Raw genomic sequence first — 15,667 nt, 5'->3', positions numbered from 1 at the left:
AAAAGATATACATTTACATTCTGCATACCACCAAGAATAATTTTGCGAAAGGACTCCTTACCCCACCTTACCCAAATCCATGTGTCAGACGCATCATTACTGGGGTCCAGTCCTTTCATGGAGTATCATGAACTGCACAGAGTGTTCTGTTAGAACTCAATGTTATTGGCAATGGAGGCAGTTTCCTGTTGTGGAGAGAAGTGGTCAGTCTCTACAGGCAGTTCATCCAATCATTCAATGTTTTACTTAACTTTTTTGTGCCTTGGTTTCCTTGTCTATAAGGTGGTGTTATCAGAGTACTTACTTCTCACATTATTTATTGCTTTAAGTGAGATAATGTCTGTAAAGCACTTAGGTATACAAGTGTTCTGTTTCTTTTTTCTTCCCTTTTTTTTTAAAAAAAAGATTTTATCATTACTTATTTATTTGACAGAGAGAAAGCGCGTGTGCGAGTGGGGAGAGGAGCAGAGGGAGACAGACAGGCAGAGTCCAATGCAGTCAAATCTTAAGCCCTTAAGACCCATGACCTGAGCTGAAATCAAGAGTCAGACGCTTAACTGACAGAACCACCCAGGTGCCCCTATAAGCATTTGTTCTAATAATCATTAATATTACTATCTTTTATTGGTCCAAGGTATTTTTCTAGCAGGAGCTACCCCTATCCTCTTTATTTGCAGCAGAAGACCTCTCCTAGGTGTAACTATTTCTCAATTTAAAGGCTGATTTCTTTGAGTCTTTGAGCCTGAGCCTCTGAGCAAATTCACAGAGTCTGTTTTCCTGACCACTACTCTGCTAAGTAGTCACTCTCATTTATGCACACTGTACATGGACAATCAATATTTTAAAAATTGAAGTACTAAAACTGTCCTAAACATTCAGTACTAAAATGTCAATGAAAAATATTGATTTTTGATGACTCAGATGTCATTTCAGGGTGTGGTTTAAGATTGGATTTATATGTACAAAATGATTACATATTATGTCCAATCTTTGTTGTAAAACAGTATCCATCAATGCATGGGGCATTATCTATAAATTGGATAAATCATCTTCAACCATATATGTATTATTTTCAGAAAAGCATATAGCTAGTCTTGCGATGAATTAAATGCAAATTCATTTAAAAGCACTCCTGAGTTCATAGTGACACCCCTGGCATTAGAATTACTCAAACAAGATGAACACTAAAGCAATTACTACCAGAAAAAAGAATAAGCTGATAATAAAGTTATTAAAATGAACCAAACTTAACTATTGATTAAGGAAAGACAAACCAATGACAAGTTATGTTTTTGCCTAAGCATATTGGCAAATATTTAAAATATTCATAACATCATGTGTTTGCGAGTAGAGGAACAAAGGAAATTCTGTTGTTGGTAAGAGTGTCAATATGTAGATATGATATATTGGAGGGCATTTTGGCAGTTTCTATCAAACTGTTAAAAGGATATAATCTTTCCACTTGGGAAATGAAATGTGGTGTATGTATCCTAAAGGGATATATTTCACATATGCTTAAAGATATAGATGTTTAAGAGTGTTCATTGAAACATTGTTTGTAGGGGATAAAAATTGGAAACAACATAAAAATCTATCAATAGGGCTATGAATGAATAAATTATGGTATAGACATACAATGAAATATTAACCCAGCTATGAGATAGCCCTGTATATGAATACTGTATGGATTGCTGTCCCTAACATATTGTCAATAAAAAAGTTGCAGAGTATGTACAGTAAGATTAAATTTGTATTAAAAACACATTTTTCTATGTCTGCATCTTTCTTTGTTTCCATATACCTCATCTTCATATATAATTCCATTTTATTGGGATGCCTGGGTGGCTCAGCGGTTGAGCATCCACCTTTGGCTCAGGGCGTGATCCTGGAGTCCTAGGATCAAGTCCCACATCGGGCTTCCTTCATAGAGCCTGCTTCTCTCTCTGCCTTTGTCTCTGCCTCACTCTCTCTCTCTGTGTCTCATGAATAAATAAATAAAATTTTTATAACCATGTGTTAGGGGTTCCAGAGCCAAGACCGAAGATGTTCATAGCTACTCATCACTCTAGGGAAGGAAAGAATAATGTTTCTTTGATCATAGACAAGGATTCTAGGCAAGGCTGATGGAGCTTGTCACATTTCCTGGTGTGAGGTTGGGGTGGAACTTGGTTGATAGAATGATGGACATCTGATCTCTAACCTCACTGATGGGTGTCATAGTTACCTAGAGACCAGCCGAGGGATGAGCCATCTGTCTGAATACTGTTAGTTTGTAGGAGTGCTACATAATGTAAAAAACTTAATATTACTCAAAACAGTGGAAGCCAGGATGCCTGGGTGGCTCCGCGGTTGAGCGTCTGCCTTTGGATCAGGGCGTGATCCTGGAGTGCCAGGATCAAGTCTCACATCGGGCTCCCTACATGGAGACTGCCTCTTCCTCTACCTATGTCTCTGCCTCTCTCTCTCCCTGTATCTCTCATGAGTAACTAAATACATGTTTTTTTTTTTTTAAAAAAAAAAAACAGTGGAAGCCTCTCTGAGTTTGCTATAAAAAACATCTAATTCTTCTACTCATGAGGGGACAAAGCAAATGAAACAGAAAGAAAGCATTTGATACATGATGATCATGAGGAAGAGCTGCAAGATAGGAAAAGGGATTTGGGCCAAATAGCTGCCAGCACAGCTTTCCCATGCAAAACCATGAACTAGTAGCATTCATTTAGAGACTTCAACTCCTCCTTCCTTTTATTCTTCTCACCCTTACCCTCTTCTCCCTGGCTGGAAGCCTTCCTTCAGTTTCCAGGCTTCATTCCTACACAAACCAGGTAATCTCTAAGCAGCCAACTAGAGAAAATTCTTGAAATATGTCCATAATCCCTTTCATGGATGACTAGAGCTTCATGCTTTCATGGTGATGATCTGAGTTATATTCCTGGAAAGAATGCATCTAGCAGAACCCACCACCTCACTACAAGGTACTAAATAAACATGGAAGCTAAGTAAAAACAATATGCTTGCTATATAAGTATGGCTTTCAGACAAAGTGCTGCCCCTAAGCTTCTCCAGATAGAAGGTCTGAAGCTGCCACACTTACACAGTGATACATATATGCAGAAATATGTATCACTCTGCCCTTCAAAGAAGTCTCTGGAAAATAAAAATAGCAGTTGCCTGACATTTCCTTCGAGAGGCAGATGAAATATAATGTTTTCCTCTTACCACAAACATGAACACAAAATTTTGTGAATAATTTCAGGAGGCTTATGGACCTCTGAAATACATTGACAGTGGTCCCGGGGGATCCCCAGATGCCAAGATAAACTCTCTTGTACTGATGGGGAAGGGCCATGGGAGGAATCACACCAGAGTTTTAAAATACCCAAGCTCAGTTGAGCCAACTGTAAAAATATGAAATAGTTTGTTTTTTATTCTCTCTCCCTCCTACTACCATCTTTTTTCCCCCTCCCTCCTCAAGAATAAATTCTATATCCTAGTCTTGCTCTTTGCCTGGACATAACTAGTCACTGTTGAGGCTTAAATGTGACCACTTCCAGACAAAATACAGTCAGTTCTTCTATAACACGACACATACTTCCCTAAAAATCATTGTACTATACAACATTGCACAACAACCACCACAGAGCTTAGGGGGAAAATGAGATTAAGGGCACAGTACTCAAAACATGTTGTCAGAGATACTTTAAAAAGATGATAGGAACCTAATAATAAATATATCAGTTTTGTACATATTAAATTGTTAAGAAACACATAAATACTACTATAAATATGGCACTTTGCCTAGAAAAAAGATCTGAAGTTTGCTTGTGGAGGTGGTTTCTTGAGCTATCGAGAAATGGCAACGGAGTGTTTTCAAGGGTGAAAGGTTGTAACACCAGATGTGGATGAATATGGCTCATCATACACTTGGTGAACTGAGGCAGCTGGAGGATGTTTGAGGCGTGTGTGCATTTGTGCATTCCTATACAACTCAATTCAGCTGGAGGCAGTTTCCTGCATTCACTTAGCGTTTCTTGTAGATGAAATCACATGTAGGCAAACACAAAATTCTTGTTATGCTCAAATTGTTCCCTGGTATATATAATCAATGGAATGAATTCTCATTTCAACATGAGATGATAGCAGGACTGACTAAATCTAGATTATAAAAATGATTAAAACTTAAGGCCATTAATAACCCAATGGAATGATGTCATAAAAGTAGCAATAAGGTTATCTCAAAGCAGGTAACATGTAACTCAATTAAATCTGAGCTTTCTTACTCCTGTCCTAAATTCTATCTCAAACTTGTGATAAATTCAAGTAAAATGCAAATTTGGCTCTATAACCTTGAAACATATTGTTAACCCTGGGCAAAGCCTTCTTGGTGCTGGGGAGAACTTATAACAATACACACCAGACTTCATGAAAAATCCTCATTATACATTTTTATTCTTATCATCCCACACTATGTGGCAGCCAACACTAACCTTACTTCCCTCTTCTCTACCATTCCTTGTCCCCTCTATGTGCACCCCCAAAAATCCATAAAACAAAATTCCAGACTTTATGGAGTCTCTCATTACCCCTTCCTCTCTTTCCTTTTTTCCAAGAGTAAAAACTCCATACATAGGTGTATTATTTCTACTGCTGCTGTAACAAATTACCACAGAATCTATTGCTGCTTTAATAAATAACCACAGAATCAGTGGCTTAAGACAACACCAACTTATTATTTCACAGTTATGGAGGTCAGAAGTCTATAATGAGCTTTATGAGGCTAAAATCAAGGTGCTGACAGGTTTGCACTCCTGGGGGCTCCAGGAGAGAATTTGTTCCTTGCCTTTTCCAGCTTCTAGAGGCTGCCTGTTATACTGGCTTCTGGCCCAGTATCACCCTGACATCTGCTTCTGTTAGCACACTTTCTGACTTCCTTCTCTGACTTCATCCTGCCTTCCTCTTATAAGGACCCCCGTGATTATATTGGGCACACCTGGATAGTCTGGATCCTCTCACATCTCAAAATCCTTAATTTAATCACATCTGCAAAGTCCCTTTTGTTACTTGTGAAAGTAGCACATTCACAGGTTCCAGGGATTAGCCTATTACACCAGCAGTGATATTCAAAATGCTCAACAATTGATGCAGCATTGAGGGCAGGGTGTCTGATGCTCAGCAAAGTCTTTTCATAATACTGAAGCAGGACCCTGGAGATCCTGGCACACTGGTTGATGGATAGTAGAGAGGTCTGAGAGGTCTCAGGGAGGAACTGGAGTATGTAGGGCATTGGTGACGCATTCCAGGACTACGAGTAGTAGTTCTCTCTAAGCAGTATAAAAGACTTTTGAGCTTTTTTTTACAATCAGCACAACCATACCTGTGTGTTTTGGCTGACCACTGACCTGCCATGCTCTTCCTTATCCATAATCAACACACAAGCTTTCTGGGATTTTATCATGTGGAGTAGTCAGCCCTAAGTATGGACATTCCAAGTATGGAATGTCTATTTCACCACAACCTATGATTAGGTCTGTACTTATCTTCCTTTTGCATTAACATACCTGGGGTCAGATATGCTATTAATTGCTAAGGCCTGGTTTTGAACTTAAGCACTTTACTTTAGAAATTAAACTCTTAACCACTGTGGTTAGTTTCTACACGGAGACTCACATCTCTTTAAAGAGGCAGATAAGGAGAGCATGTACAAAGACTATGCAGGCAATGTCAAGGTGTCAAGTGGCAAACCCCTAGTCCACAGTATTTCACAGGTTTACCTAGAACCCTCCCCTACAGAATTTAATGATTGTTCAGTAAGAATTCTTATCTGCTCTGTAGGACCAAACCTGAGTAGCCTTGAATAGTTATTTATGATAAGAAATTATAGGCAAGCAAATCAAAAACATGCAAAGAAAACAATTATCATAAATGACTATGAGTAGAAGTTTAGAAAGTGCAAATTCAAATGATCTTGGCTGCATACCAGTCTAGAATAAAGTATGGCTGTAAGCATGCAATGAAATAGGTGAAGGAATAAATGAATAAGTAAAATCTATTGTCAAGAGTTAAATTTGCAAGACCTAACTGACTGTGGTACAAAACTACTCTGATTAGAATACTATAATCATACTAACTTTTAGTTAATCATATTAACTTTTAGTAAAAATACTAACTTTTTCAAATGAGTAGAGTAACAGGGATAAAAGAAGCAGTAGAGAGGAAGATGATAAAATCAATTCTGGACTTTGAGTCTTTTATAACCTCTACCTGGTCATAGTTAGAAATGTGTTGATCATCCCCAGAGGAATTAATATCTAAAAGAAATACATAACACTACCTCAAAAGAAAAGGAATCATTTATGGCTATTTTTATTTTGCTGTAGAAAAAATTTTTGGCTTGGACAGGAATGAGTATTAGTACCCTGAATTCATTTAATTGATATACTATATAGAAGAGATTGACATAAGAGAGGTTTTGTTTTGTTTTACTTTTTGTTTTTAAATGAAGGTAGAGTGGGATCCTGATTGGGAGACACTTCAGAGTCTTTTAGAATCATTTATGATATATATAAAAACCACATTCTTAAGTAAAATGTTAGAGGCCAAGATTAATTTTTTTAAAGATGCTCTTGGGAACAACTGTAAGCAAATTCTACTTTAAACCCTTTAACTTCATTAAAATCCTAAAATCGTCTTGCTAGTTTGGAAAATACCCCAATATTTAAAATTTCCTAAAATGTAGCTCCCCTCCTACCTTTATAATGGAATACTGGATGATTTCAGTCAAAAGGCATTGTTATTACCATAAGAAAAATTCCTGCAAGAAAGCACTATTGCCACTTTACTCATTATTGAAGTGTCCTTATGACTGTTGGAGGGAACAGGTAAGATGCCAGGGGAGGCAGAGAAAGAGAGATCAAAGTGTTTTTGTTTACTTCTTTGAAGTTTTGTAGTACCTACTGTTTACCATGCATACTTCTTGATTCATGCTGAAAATTGGAATTCACCCATTTCTCTTTTCCTGTGTAAGATGCAGATGGGGCACATTTCGTTGACTCCATCAATCCCTGCCCCCACGCATTAGCACATGCACACGTATACCTAGCCAGTGGAAAAGAAAAAAGAGTTACTCACATTCATCCATTTTACAAAGATTTCCAGGCTGCAATGGGAGGGCTTTACCTCTCCCTGAAGGATGAATAAATAGGTAGCTTTACTGACAACCTGTTCACAGTCAAACTGCAGTGAAAACTGAGACCAAGGTCTTGCTCTACTGGCACTTTGAAGATCCAGTGCTGGCAACATGGAGAAGATAGTCATCTGCCTGATGGTCATCTTCTTGGGGACGGTGGCTCATAAATCAAGCTTCCAAGAGCAAGATCTTCTCTTGATTAGAATGCGTCAACTTATAGATATTGTTGATCAGCTTAAAAATTATGTGAATGACTTGGTAAGGCCATCTTTGTCACAACAAAATTTAAGTCATATTCTTCAATTAATATAAAAGGAGCTTTTTGACTTATAAAAAATAACCCAGGACTAATTTTTTTTTTTTTTTTTGCTTTAGGACCCTGAATCTCTGCCAGCTCCAGAAGATGTAAAGGTAAGACCAGTTGAATTTATTTGTGAAAATATATGTGGTACAAGTGTTTAAATCCAATTAAGAAAGGCATTAATATAATTATCTAGGAATCTACATAATTTCAATGAGTTTGGGGGTTTAATAGTTGGTAAAATAGTTATTCTTATTTTGGTCAAACATTCATTGATTCACCAACAAGCCAACCAATAAAATAACCTTTATACCTTATAAAATATTTTTTTATCTCCAACTATCTCTAAGAGTACTTTCAAGTAGTACTGTTGAGACAGAATAAGAAAACTATACTATAGTCAGGTTCTGAACAATTTTTTAATTACATTTAAGAGCTAGTGCATCAAAGTTATTGAGTCCTCCTTTGCAAACCTATCTAAGAAATATAGACACACACCGGAAGAAGCAGAATTCACCTTTTAATAACAAGAAAGAAAGAAAGAAAGAAAAGAAAGAAAGAAAGAAAGAAAGAAAAAAGAAAGAGAAAGAAAAAAGAACAAATTACAGGAAAAGCATGGAAAAACAGTAGAATTCCCATATACCTTGGCCTCAGTGGGTCTTGCCTTCGGCCTTTGGAGAGGTCTTTCAAGAGGACTATTTCCACAAACTCATCCCATTCTCTTAAGCCACTTAAATCCATTAAATCCCAGGAAGAAAACATCTAGCGTTATAGTTTAAGAGTGCTGTGTGCTGATCTTTTCCTTAGTAACTTCGCTCTAATCTTCACGTCTGGTATCCTGAGGAGATAAATGCAATTGGGGAAATGTTTTCATTGTCACAGACCTTTAACTGAATAAATTAGAGTTCCTATAAAAGTGCTACCAGTAATTAGGACACTGCAGAGGGGGAGACATGAAGATATATTGGAAAGAAAACAATTATCGTAAATGACTATGTGTAAAAGTTTAGAAAGTGAATGAGTCACAACTATTGCTTTTCTCTAAAATTCACTCTCTAGCTCTGAACCTAACCACTCTCATTTACTAGGTCCTTTTCTAATAAGCAGCATCTAAAATGAAAGTAGCATATTCAGCTTATTGGAAAGACTTCCAATAAGTGAGAATATTTCTTAATCATGACCTAATTATCAAAACATGCATTTTTAGCATCTCATGCATTTTGTCTAACTGTTGTGATTAGAGTCCTTTTGGACTAGCCCCGTCTGTAACTTGCAAAATGAGAAATAAGAAAGATTTCCCATTTTCTAACTTGAGTTGATCCTGTGGGTGCTTCCTTTGTTAAATATCTATGCTTTGTTAAAGATAGAGGTTTTTTTTTTTAATCTTACATCATAATGAGAAGATTTTGTCTCAGTGACACTGTTTCTATCTGACAATCTTCTCAAACAATGCTGGCTATGATACAAGTGAGTAATGTTGTAACTAAGATCTTTAAGCTATGCTGATACGCAAATTTAGGAAGAAAGAAAATAGTTCAAGGCCACAGTAGCATTATTTCAAGTTTTTCAGGGCTAGCATCAAAGCAACTGTCGATTAGAAATTTGAAAAGATTAAAAAGTTTAAGGAAAATAAATTCATTTACATGTTGCATGTAAATGTTGATAAATGTTGATTATCTCTGATCCCTAATTGGCCTTGCCAGGCATCAATCTCTTTCTAATTACATAACCAGTGGTCCTCAACTGGTAATGATTTTGCCACCTGAGAACATCTGACATTGTTTGGAGAAATTTTGGGTTGTCACAATTGTGGTATAGGGGAGTGGTTTCTATTGGCATCTAGTAGTGAGAGGTCAGAGATGCTACTAAAAATTCTAGAATGCATGGGACAGTCCTAACAACAAAGAATTATCTAGCCCAAAATGTCAATTGTGTTGTTATTGAGAAACCTCAATTTAGACCTGGTTTGTGTGTGGGACAAAGGTAATCTTGCCCAAGACTTCATAGTGTTAGTGGCTAGGCCTTTCTGTGAGAAGGGGGAAAAAGTAGGTTAAAAATAAACTATAAGGAGGAAAATATTTTCAAATATTGCAAAACAACAAAGCCAAATGCACTCCCTTGCAAAAGCAGCATTTGACCGTTCTCTTTGTTACTCTTGCTTTTCACTTCTGTATTGCTCCCTCTATTCTGCAATATTAATGTAGGACACATAACTCTTCATGTTATCAAGCATTAGAGGATGAAGGAATCAAAGCCTTGCCCTCCTAGTTTGCTGTCACTGAGACACAGCAAAGGAAAATAATTGTTATACTCCCAGATAGTGGTACTGTGCATGCATTTGGGTTCATCCTGTAAACCCCATAAGTGACAGGGCATGGTGGCTGTCTGAAGCAAGGTTAATCTCTTCACTCCCCTTCTCAGTACATCCTCAAGGCAGTTATCAGGACACTTCCTCCACTTCTTTTCCTTTTGAGGCTGCCTTTGATGTGCATCTGAAGCCAAATCCAGCAGCTACTTGTCCTGGGCCACACATTGCCAGGCACCACTCTGCTACTTGCAGAAAGCACAAAGCAACACCACTGTTTACTGAGACTGGTGAACAAAGAAGGGTAGGAGAAACAGCACAGCATGTCAATATGGGCATCAGTATCCAAATGCCATTCAGGGGCTTTCAGAAAAGCTTTCTCAGGTATAAAATCTTTCATCACTGATCTTGACCATTCCTGACAATATCAAGGGAGTTCCTTTGGTAGGGCCCCCATACTTCTTTGGAACATAACTTTCTTTCAACATACACATGTAAATGTTAACTCAGCAAAATGGGCTTCTGTGAGAAATGCTGGTTTCTCAGATCATCACGGATGAAGCAGTTAGTGTTTTCAGTTTCAGCTGGAAAATTTACCTCTTTAAATATGAATATTATTTTTTTCCAGTAAGTTAAGCCGGTTGTGGTCAAAAAGAAGAGAAAAGAAAAAACTTCAACAAACATGAACATGTGGTTTTCAAGGAAAAAAAAGTGCTATAATTAACATTTATAAATAGTTTCTATTAAATAAGCATTTTGGCAAACATGGAAAGGATATTACCTTGCCCTATGAGACAGGCAAGTTGCTCTGATATAAGGAAACCAGATAAGCTGGTTCTCGGCTTGTGGCTATGTATGCAAAGCAAACCTGATGGGGTTGTGTCTTAAAGATGCATGTTATTAATCAACATTCATATTGGGTAAGCATATGGGTTGGAAAATGCAAAGCAGGCCAGATGCTATTTTCAGCTGATTGTCCATGAGAAGACTCAGGTAATTTTGTTATATATGGAACTGCCCTTGTAGGAACTTAGAAAGATGGAGGTTTCTGGTTATTTGGCAGTGACTTCCATACACATTAGTGAAATGAGGATACAGCAACTGGAGTAGGGTGGGGTGGGGATAGAAGACCATAATATACACACATTTGCTGAAAGAAAAAAGACACTTGGATGCAAATTCTTAGATCAGCATTAAAAGGTTTTCAATAAGTCAGTTTAAATTTTGTTCTTCCAATAAATTTCATTTTACTTTTAGTTTGCTTTTTAAAATTTTTGACTTACTCACTACTCACTAGATATTGGACTAAACTAAGAGACAAGATTTTGATCCTTGTTCTGTCCACTTCTCCATTCTTTGAGACACTACCCTTAGTTTCTGAAAAACGGTCTTCCCTCCCATTTGTTGGGCAAGTTCCTTGACTCAAATTCTGTTCCTTGACTGCTTGATTCATGCAGAATCCTACTCTAATGGACCTAAGAGTGTGAATACGATTTTAGAAGAGTCATGTGTAGTCTGTGCAGGTGTACTGAATCTTAGATGTGGAATATGCCAACAAAAGTAGGTAGCCACTTCCTTTCCCCAAAGTAGGGGCTTTGACTCATTTACTTCATTTGTCAACTCCATACATATTTATTAAAGCAATAAGACATGATATGATGCCAGGTGTTGTACAAGATAAGATGCTGCTCAAGACATGTCACTGTTAGATGCTTCCAGTAAATTGTGGAAAAAAACAACAACAACAAAAAACAAATAGAAGAGATTATTAATTGGACTACTGCATATCTTACCCAAAGCTGCAACCAGTCAGTGTTAACTTTTAGAAAATTTTTTCTAAAACCAAACTCACAAAACACAAAGATCCTGCCCACCACCCAGACCTCAAATGGAATTAGGAATAGAGAGCTGTGGAAAGGTGAGGCTCCTTCCTCTTGCCTGCAAGGCAGGAATATATCCTCTCTTCCCTAATATAGGGTGAAATTTTACATTGCAGGACCTCCTTCTCTTCAGCCCAAACATTAAGTAAGATGTGAATTCATTCCTCATCATATGCGGGAATAAATGAAATCTAATACATTATTGTAGAAGTAGAAAAAGAGAATTGGGAAGGTCATTTTTACTTTCTGGATAACTTTTGTTTTGTTAACATATATATAAATAATTTCTCTTTCAGAGGCATTGTGAGCGGTCAGCTTTTTCATGTTTTCAGAAGGTCCAACTAAAGGCAGCAAACACAGGAGGCAATGAACAGATAATCAATGTATTAACTAAACAGCTGAAGAGGAAACTACCTCCCACAAATGCAGGCAGAAGACAGAAACACAGACCAGTAAGATTGTCATTTGTCATCTATTTTATTTGTACTTATTAATTATATCTTACATGACATAACACACACACACATACACACACACTTGTAGCTAGAGATTCCAGTGCCTTCCTTCCAGTTACATGTTATCTATGTATGGTGTGCTTTGAGAAATGGAGTCACCTCTTTCAAATCCACAGACTTGAAAGTGCCCAGAAATCCTATCAGAATTTGCTAAAAGTCCCTGGTAGCTGAAATGTTAATATAACTTCCCAAGGTGAGGATGTCACTAGGTTGAGAATCCACCTGTGACCTAGGAGTTAAATATTTTTCTCTCATTATATGGTCACATATAACGTGTTCTTATTAACAGGACCTATATCTTAGCTTTCCTACAAGAAAAGAGATGGCCTACAAGAGACTAAGAAAAATCTCAAACTTTCCCTTCTTCTCTTAAAAAATATTATTATCCTATACAATCACAGAGTCAGTACTATATTTAAATAGATAGACCTCATTATTTGGCTGAAGAATTTTAATAGTCCTTAGTGGGGAGGAAGGACAGAGGGAGAGGGAGAAGCAGACTCTCCACTGAGCAGGGAGCCTGACAGGCAGCTTGATCCCAGGACCCTGATATCATGACCTGAGCTAAATGCAGGTGCTTAACCAACTAAGCCACCCAGGTGTCCCTCCAAAATATTTTTTTAATCAGTCCTCTTTTCTTCCAAGGAATTTCACATATGATTCAAATGAAATCTTAATGACATTATCAAGATGATTTTTGTTTCCTTTAATTGCTTAGCCAGGTGCACTGTGAAGAGTATTGCTTTAAAACTTTCCATAGAGGGATCCCTGGGTGGCGCAGCGGTTTAGCGCCTGCCTTTGGCCCAGGGCAGGATCCTGGAGACCCAGGATCGAGTTCCACGTTGGGCTCCCGGTGCATGGAGCCTGCTTCTCCCCCTGCCTATGTCTCTGCCTCTCTCTGTGTGCGACTATCATAAATTAAAAATAAATAAATAAAACTTTCCTTAGAAAGAGAGAAAGGAGCCAGTCAATAACAGACTCATGAAATGGCAATTGCTGAAACTGAACTTAGAACTATTTAGTTAAGCACCTTCATTTGGTAGATGGGAAAATGAGACCTAAAGAGCCTAAGTGATTTGTCCCAAGCCCCACAAACACTAAGTGGCAGAATGAGAACTACAACTTATATCTCTTACCTTTTGGTCAAATGCTCTCACCACCTCAAATTGGCTTAGAGATGCTGAATACTAAACAATAGCCTTGTGTTCAGTCTCTCAAAAGGAATAAGGATAAAGGAGAAAATCTAGAATTTTTTTATTTTTTAAGACTCCGTTTATTTATTCATGAGACACACACACACACACACAGAGAGAGAGAGAGAGGCAGAGACATAGGCAGAGGGAGAAGCAGGCTCCATGCAGGGAGCCCGATGTGGGACTCGATCCCAGTACCCCAGGATCACGCCCTGGGCCAAAGGCAGACACTCAACTGCTCAACTGCTGAGGCACTCAGGCGTCCCTAGAATTTTTTTTTAAAGAAATATAAGTGGGCAATACACATATAAAAATTGTTCAGTCTCCCTATAATCAAATCAATGCAATGTAAGGAAATCCTGTTTCTTTCCAATTAAAGTTTTTAACAATTCTCAACAATAGTAAGAATGGTTTGCATGAATAGAAGCATACTTTTTTTTTACAATATATATTGAGACAAAAATCTTTATTTCTTTAATTTAGTAATTCTACTTCCAGAAATTTATCAAATAAAATAAAGATGCATACAAAAGTTATTCAGAAATGTCCCTGCAGCATTGTATACAATAGTGAAAAGTTAGAACAATCTACGTGTCCAAAAATAGTAATAGTTTGATCCAATGTTGGAATACAAAGCAACCATGATGTATCATATTTTTGAAGAATATTTAACATATAGGAAATGCTTGTGATACGCTGAGTGTAAATAAAGCAATTACCAACCATTGTAGATAACATAAATGCAAAGAAAAAAAAGCATTACGGGAAGGATATACATCAAAAGATTGCAGTGGTGATCTCTGAGGATGGAATTACAAATGATTTTTCTCATTGTTTTCTTCCTGAACAATTTTATGCACATCTTGAGTTTTTTTCAGCGGACATGAACTATATCTCTAATTAGAAAAAAAATTTTAATTGAACATTTTATTAAATAGGAAAAATGTTGTAAGGAAGAATTGTTGCTTTTTTATTGATTTCTAGGCATGCCCCTCATGTGATTCTTATGAGAAAGCACCACCCAAAGAATTCCTAGAAAGACTGAAATCACTCATCCAAAAGGTATGTAACTGAAATTATATTTGATTTTCTACTTCATATTTATTTATCCAGATTGCTGCTTATATTTATGTTACTCATGGTATATTATTTTCACAGATGATTCATCAACATCTCTCCTAGAACACATGAGATATGAAGGTTCCTGAGGATCTAACTTGAAGCTGGACACTATATTACATACTCTAATACAGTAGTGAAACTCACTTCTTGTTCTAAATGGAGGAGTACAACATATTAGTGATGGGGAAAAAGACTCAGATAACTGTTCAAAGTCAGGATTATTTCCCCTTAATTACTATGCAATACTTCAGTTTGATTCACATGCTCTGTTTGGTCAAAGCTTGAAAAAGCTTTCTACTCAATTAGAGTTTGACTTCCTATGTTATGGATTTCTATGGTTTCTAAAGTTTTTACTTTATATTACTGCCCAACTATGACATTCCTTTATTAGGAGAGAAGCTTAAAATTTTTAACCAAAAATGTAGTTTGGGAATTTATTGATCTTAGTTTTGTCTTGATCTTGATTACAAGAATGAGGTCTCTAAGGATCATAACTTAAAAGTTATTTACCTTCTATTCAAGCTGAAATACAGAAACATAGGGTCAAGATAAAAAGTTGGTCTTTATTCTTTTAAGGAAACAAAAGTGGAGTGTTAAAAATGTATATCTGAAGAGTTTACTTTTTATCTCAGAATACCTAACATATAAATATATAGTTTATTTATGTGCCAGGGGATAGCTTTACTAGATGGCTACAAAAAAGTCTTATTCCTTTATTGAGATTTATAAAAAATATTTAAATGCTATAGATATGAATGTATTTATGGAATACACTCTTTAGTCTTTTTTTTTTCCTTAAGTGGGTTTAACAGTATCTTTCCCAGTTCAAGTCCCTTATAAGCTAATATTTTAAGCTTGTGGAAATGGCAATTAAAACCTATAGGGGGACGTACATCAGGTGGTTTTCTGGAACAATATATATTTTTAAAAAGTCTTATAGCTCTCATCTCAAATTGTTATAATGATTGTGTGGGAGCAAGCTAGTAACTCCAAATGTCAGTCACCTTCCTTCCTTCTTTTGTTTTCCTTCTTCTTTTAAAAGTGACAGTTTGTTCTTGCATGCTTTGCATTAAAACAAATTTAATCACTTATATGAGATCAAAATCAGGAGACAAATCAAGAGGCCAAGACTCCTGTCCTAATAGAAAACAGACTTCTGCATAAA

The 15,667-nt window shown here is 36.8% G+C and overlaps 1 protein-coding gene across 1 annotated transcript; it reads left to right on the top strand.

The window, feature by feature from the left end:
- The first annotated feature begins 6,858 nt into the window (after positions 1-6,858).
- IL21 (interleukin 21) lies at positions 6,859-14,562 on the top strand. The gene is made up of 6 exons (XM_055316974.1): positions 6,859-6,878; positions 7,282-7,444; positions 7,562-7,597; positions 11,969-12,124; positions 14,365-14,442; positions 14,539-14,562. The coding sequence occupies exons 1-6, from the start codon at positions 6,859-6,861 to the stop codon at positions 14,560-14,562; spliced, it is 477 nt and encodes a 158-aa protein (XP_055172949.1).
- Positions 14,563-15,667: the final 1,105 nt, after the last annotated feature.

This window comes from Nyctereutes procyonoides, unplaced genomic scaffold (assembly GCF_905146905.1).
Source record: "Nyctereutes procyonoides isolate TBG_1078 unplaced genomic scaffold, NYPRO_anot_genome, whole genome shotgun sequence".
Taxonomy (NCBI): Eukaryota; Metazoa; Chordata; class Mammalia; order Carnivora; family Canidae; genus Nyctereutes; species Nyctereutes procyonoides.
Note: the sequence above shows the minus strand (reverse complement) of the source record. Positions and strands in the feature narration are given on the sequence as shown.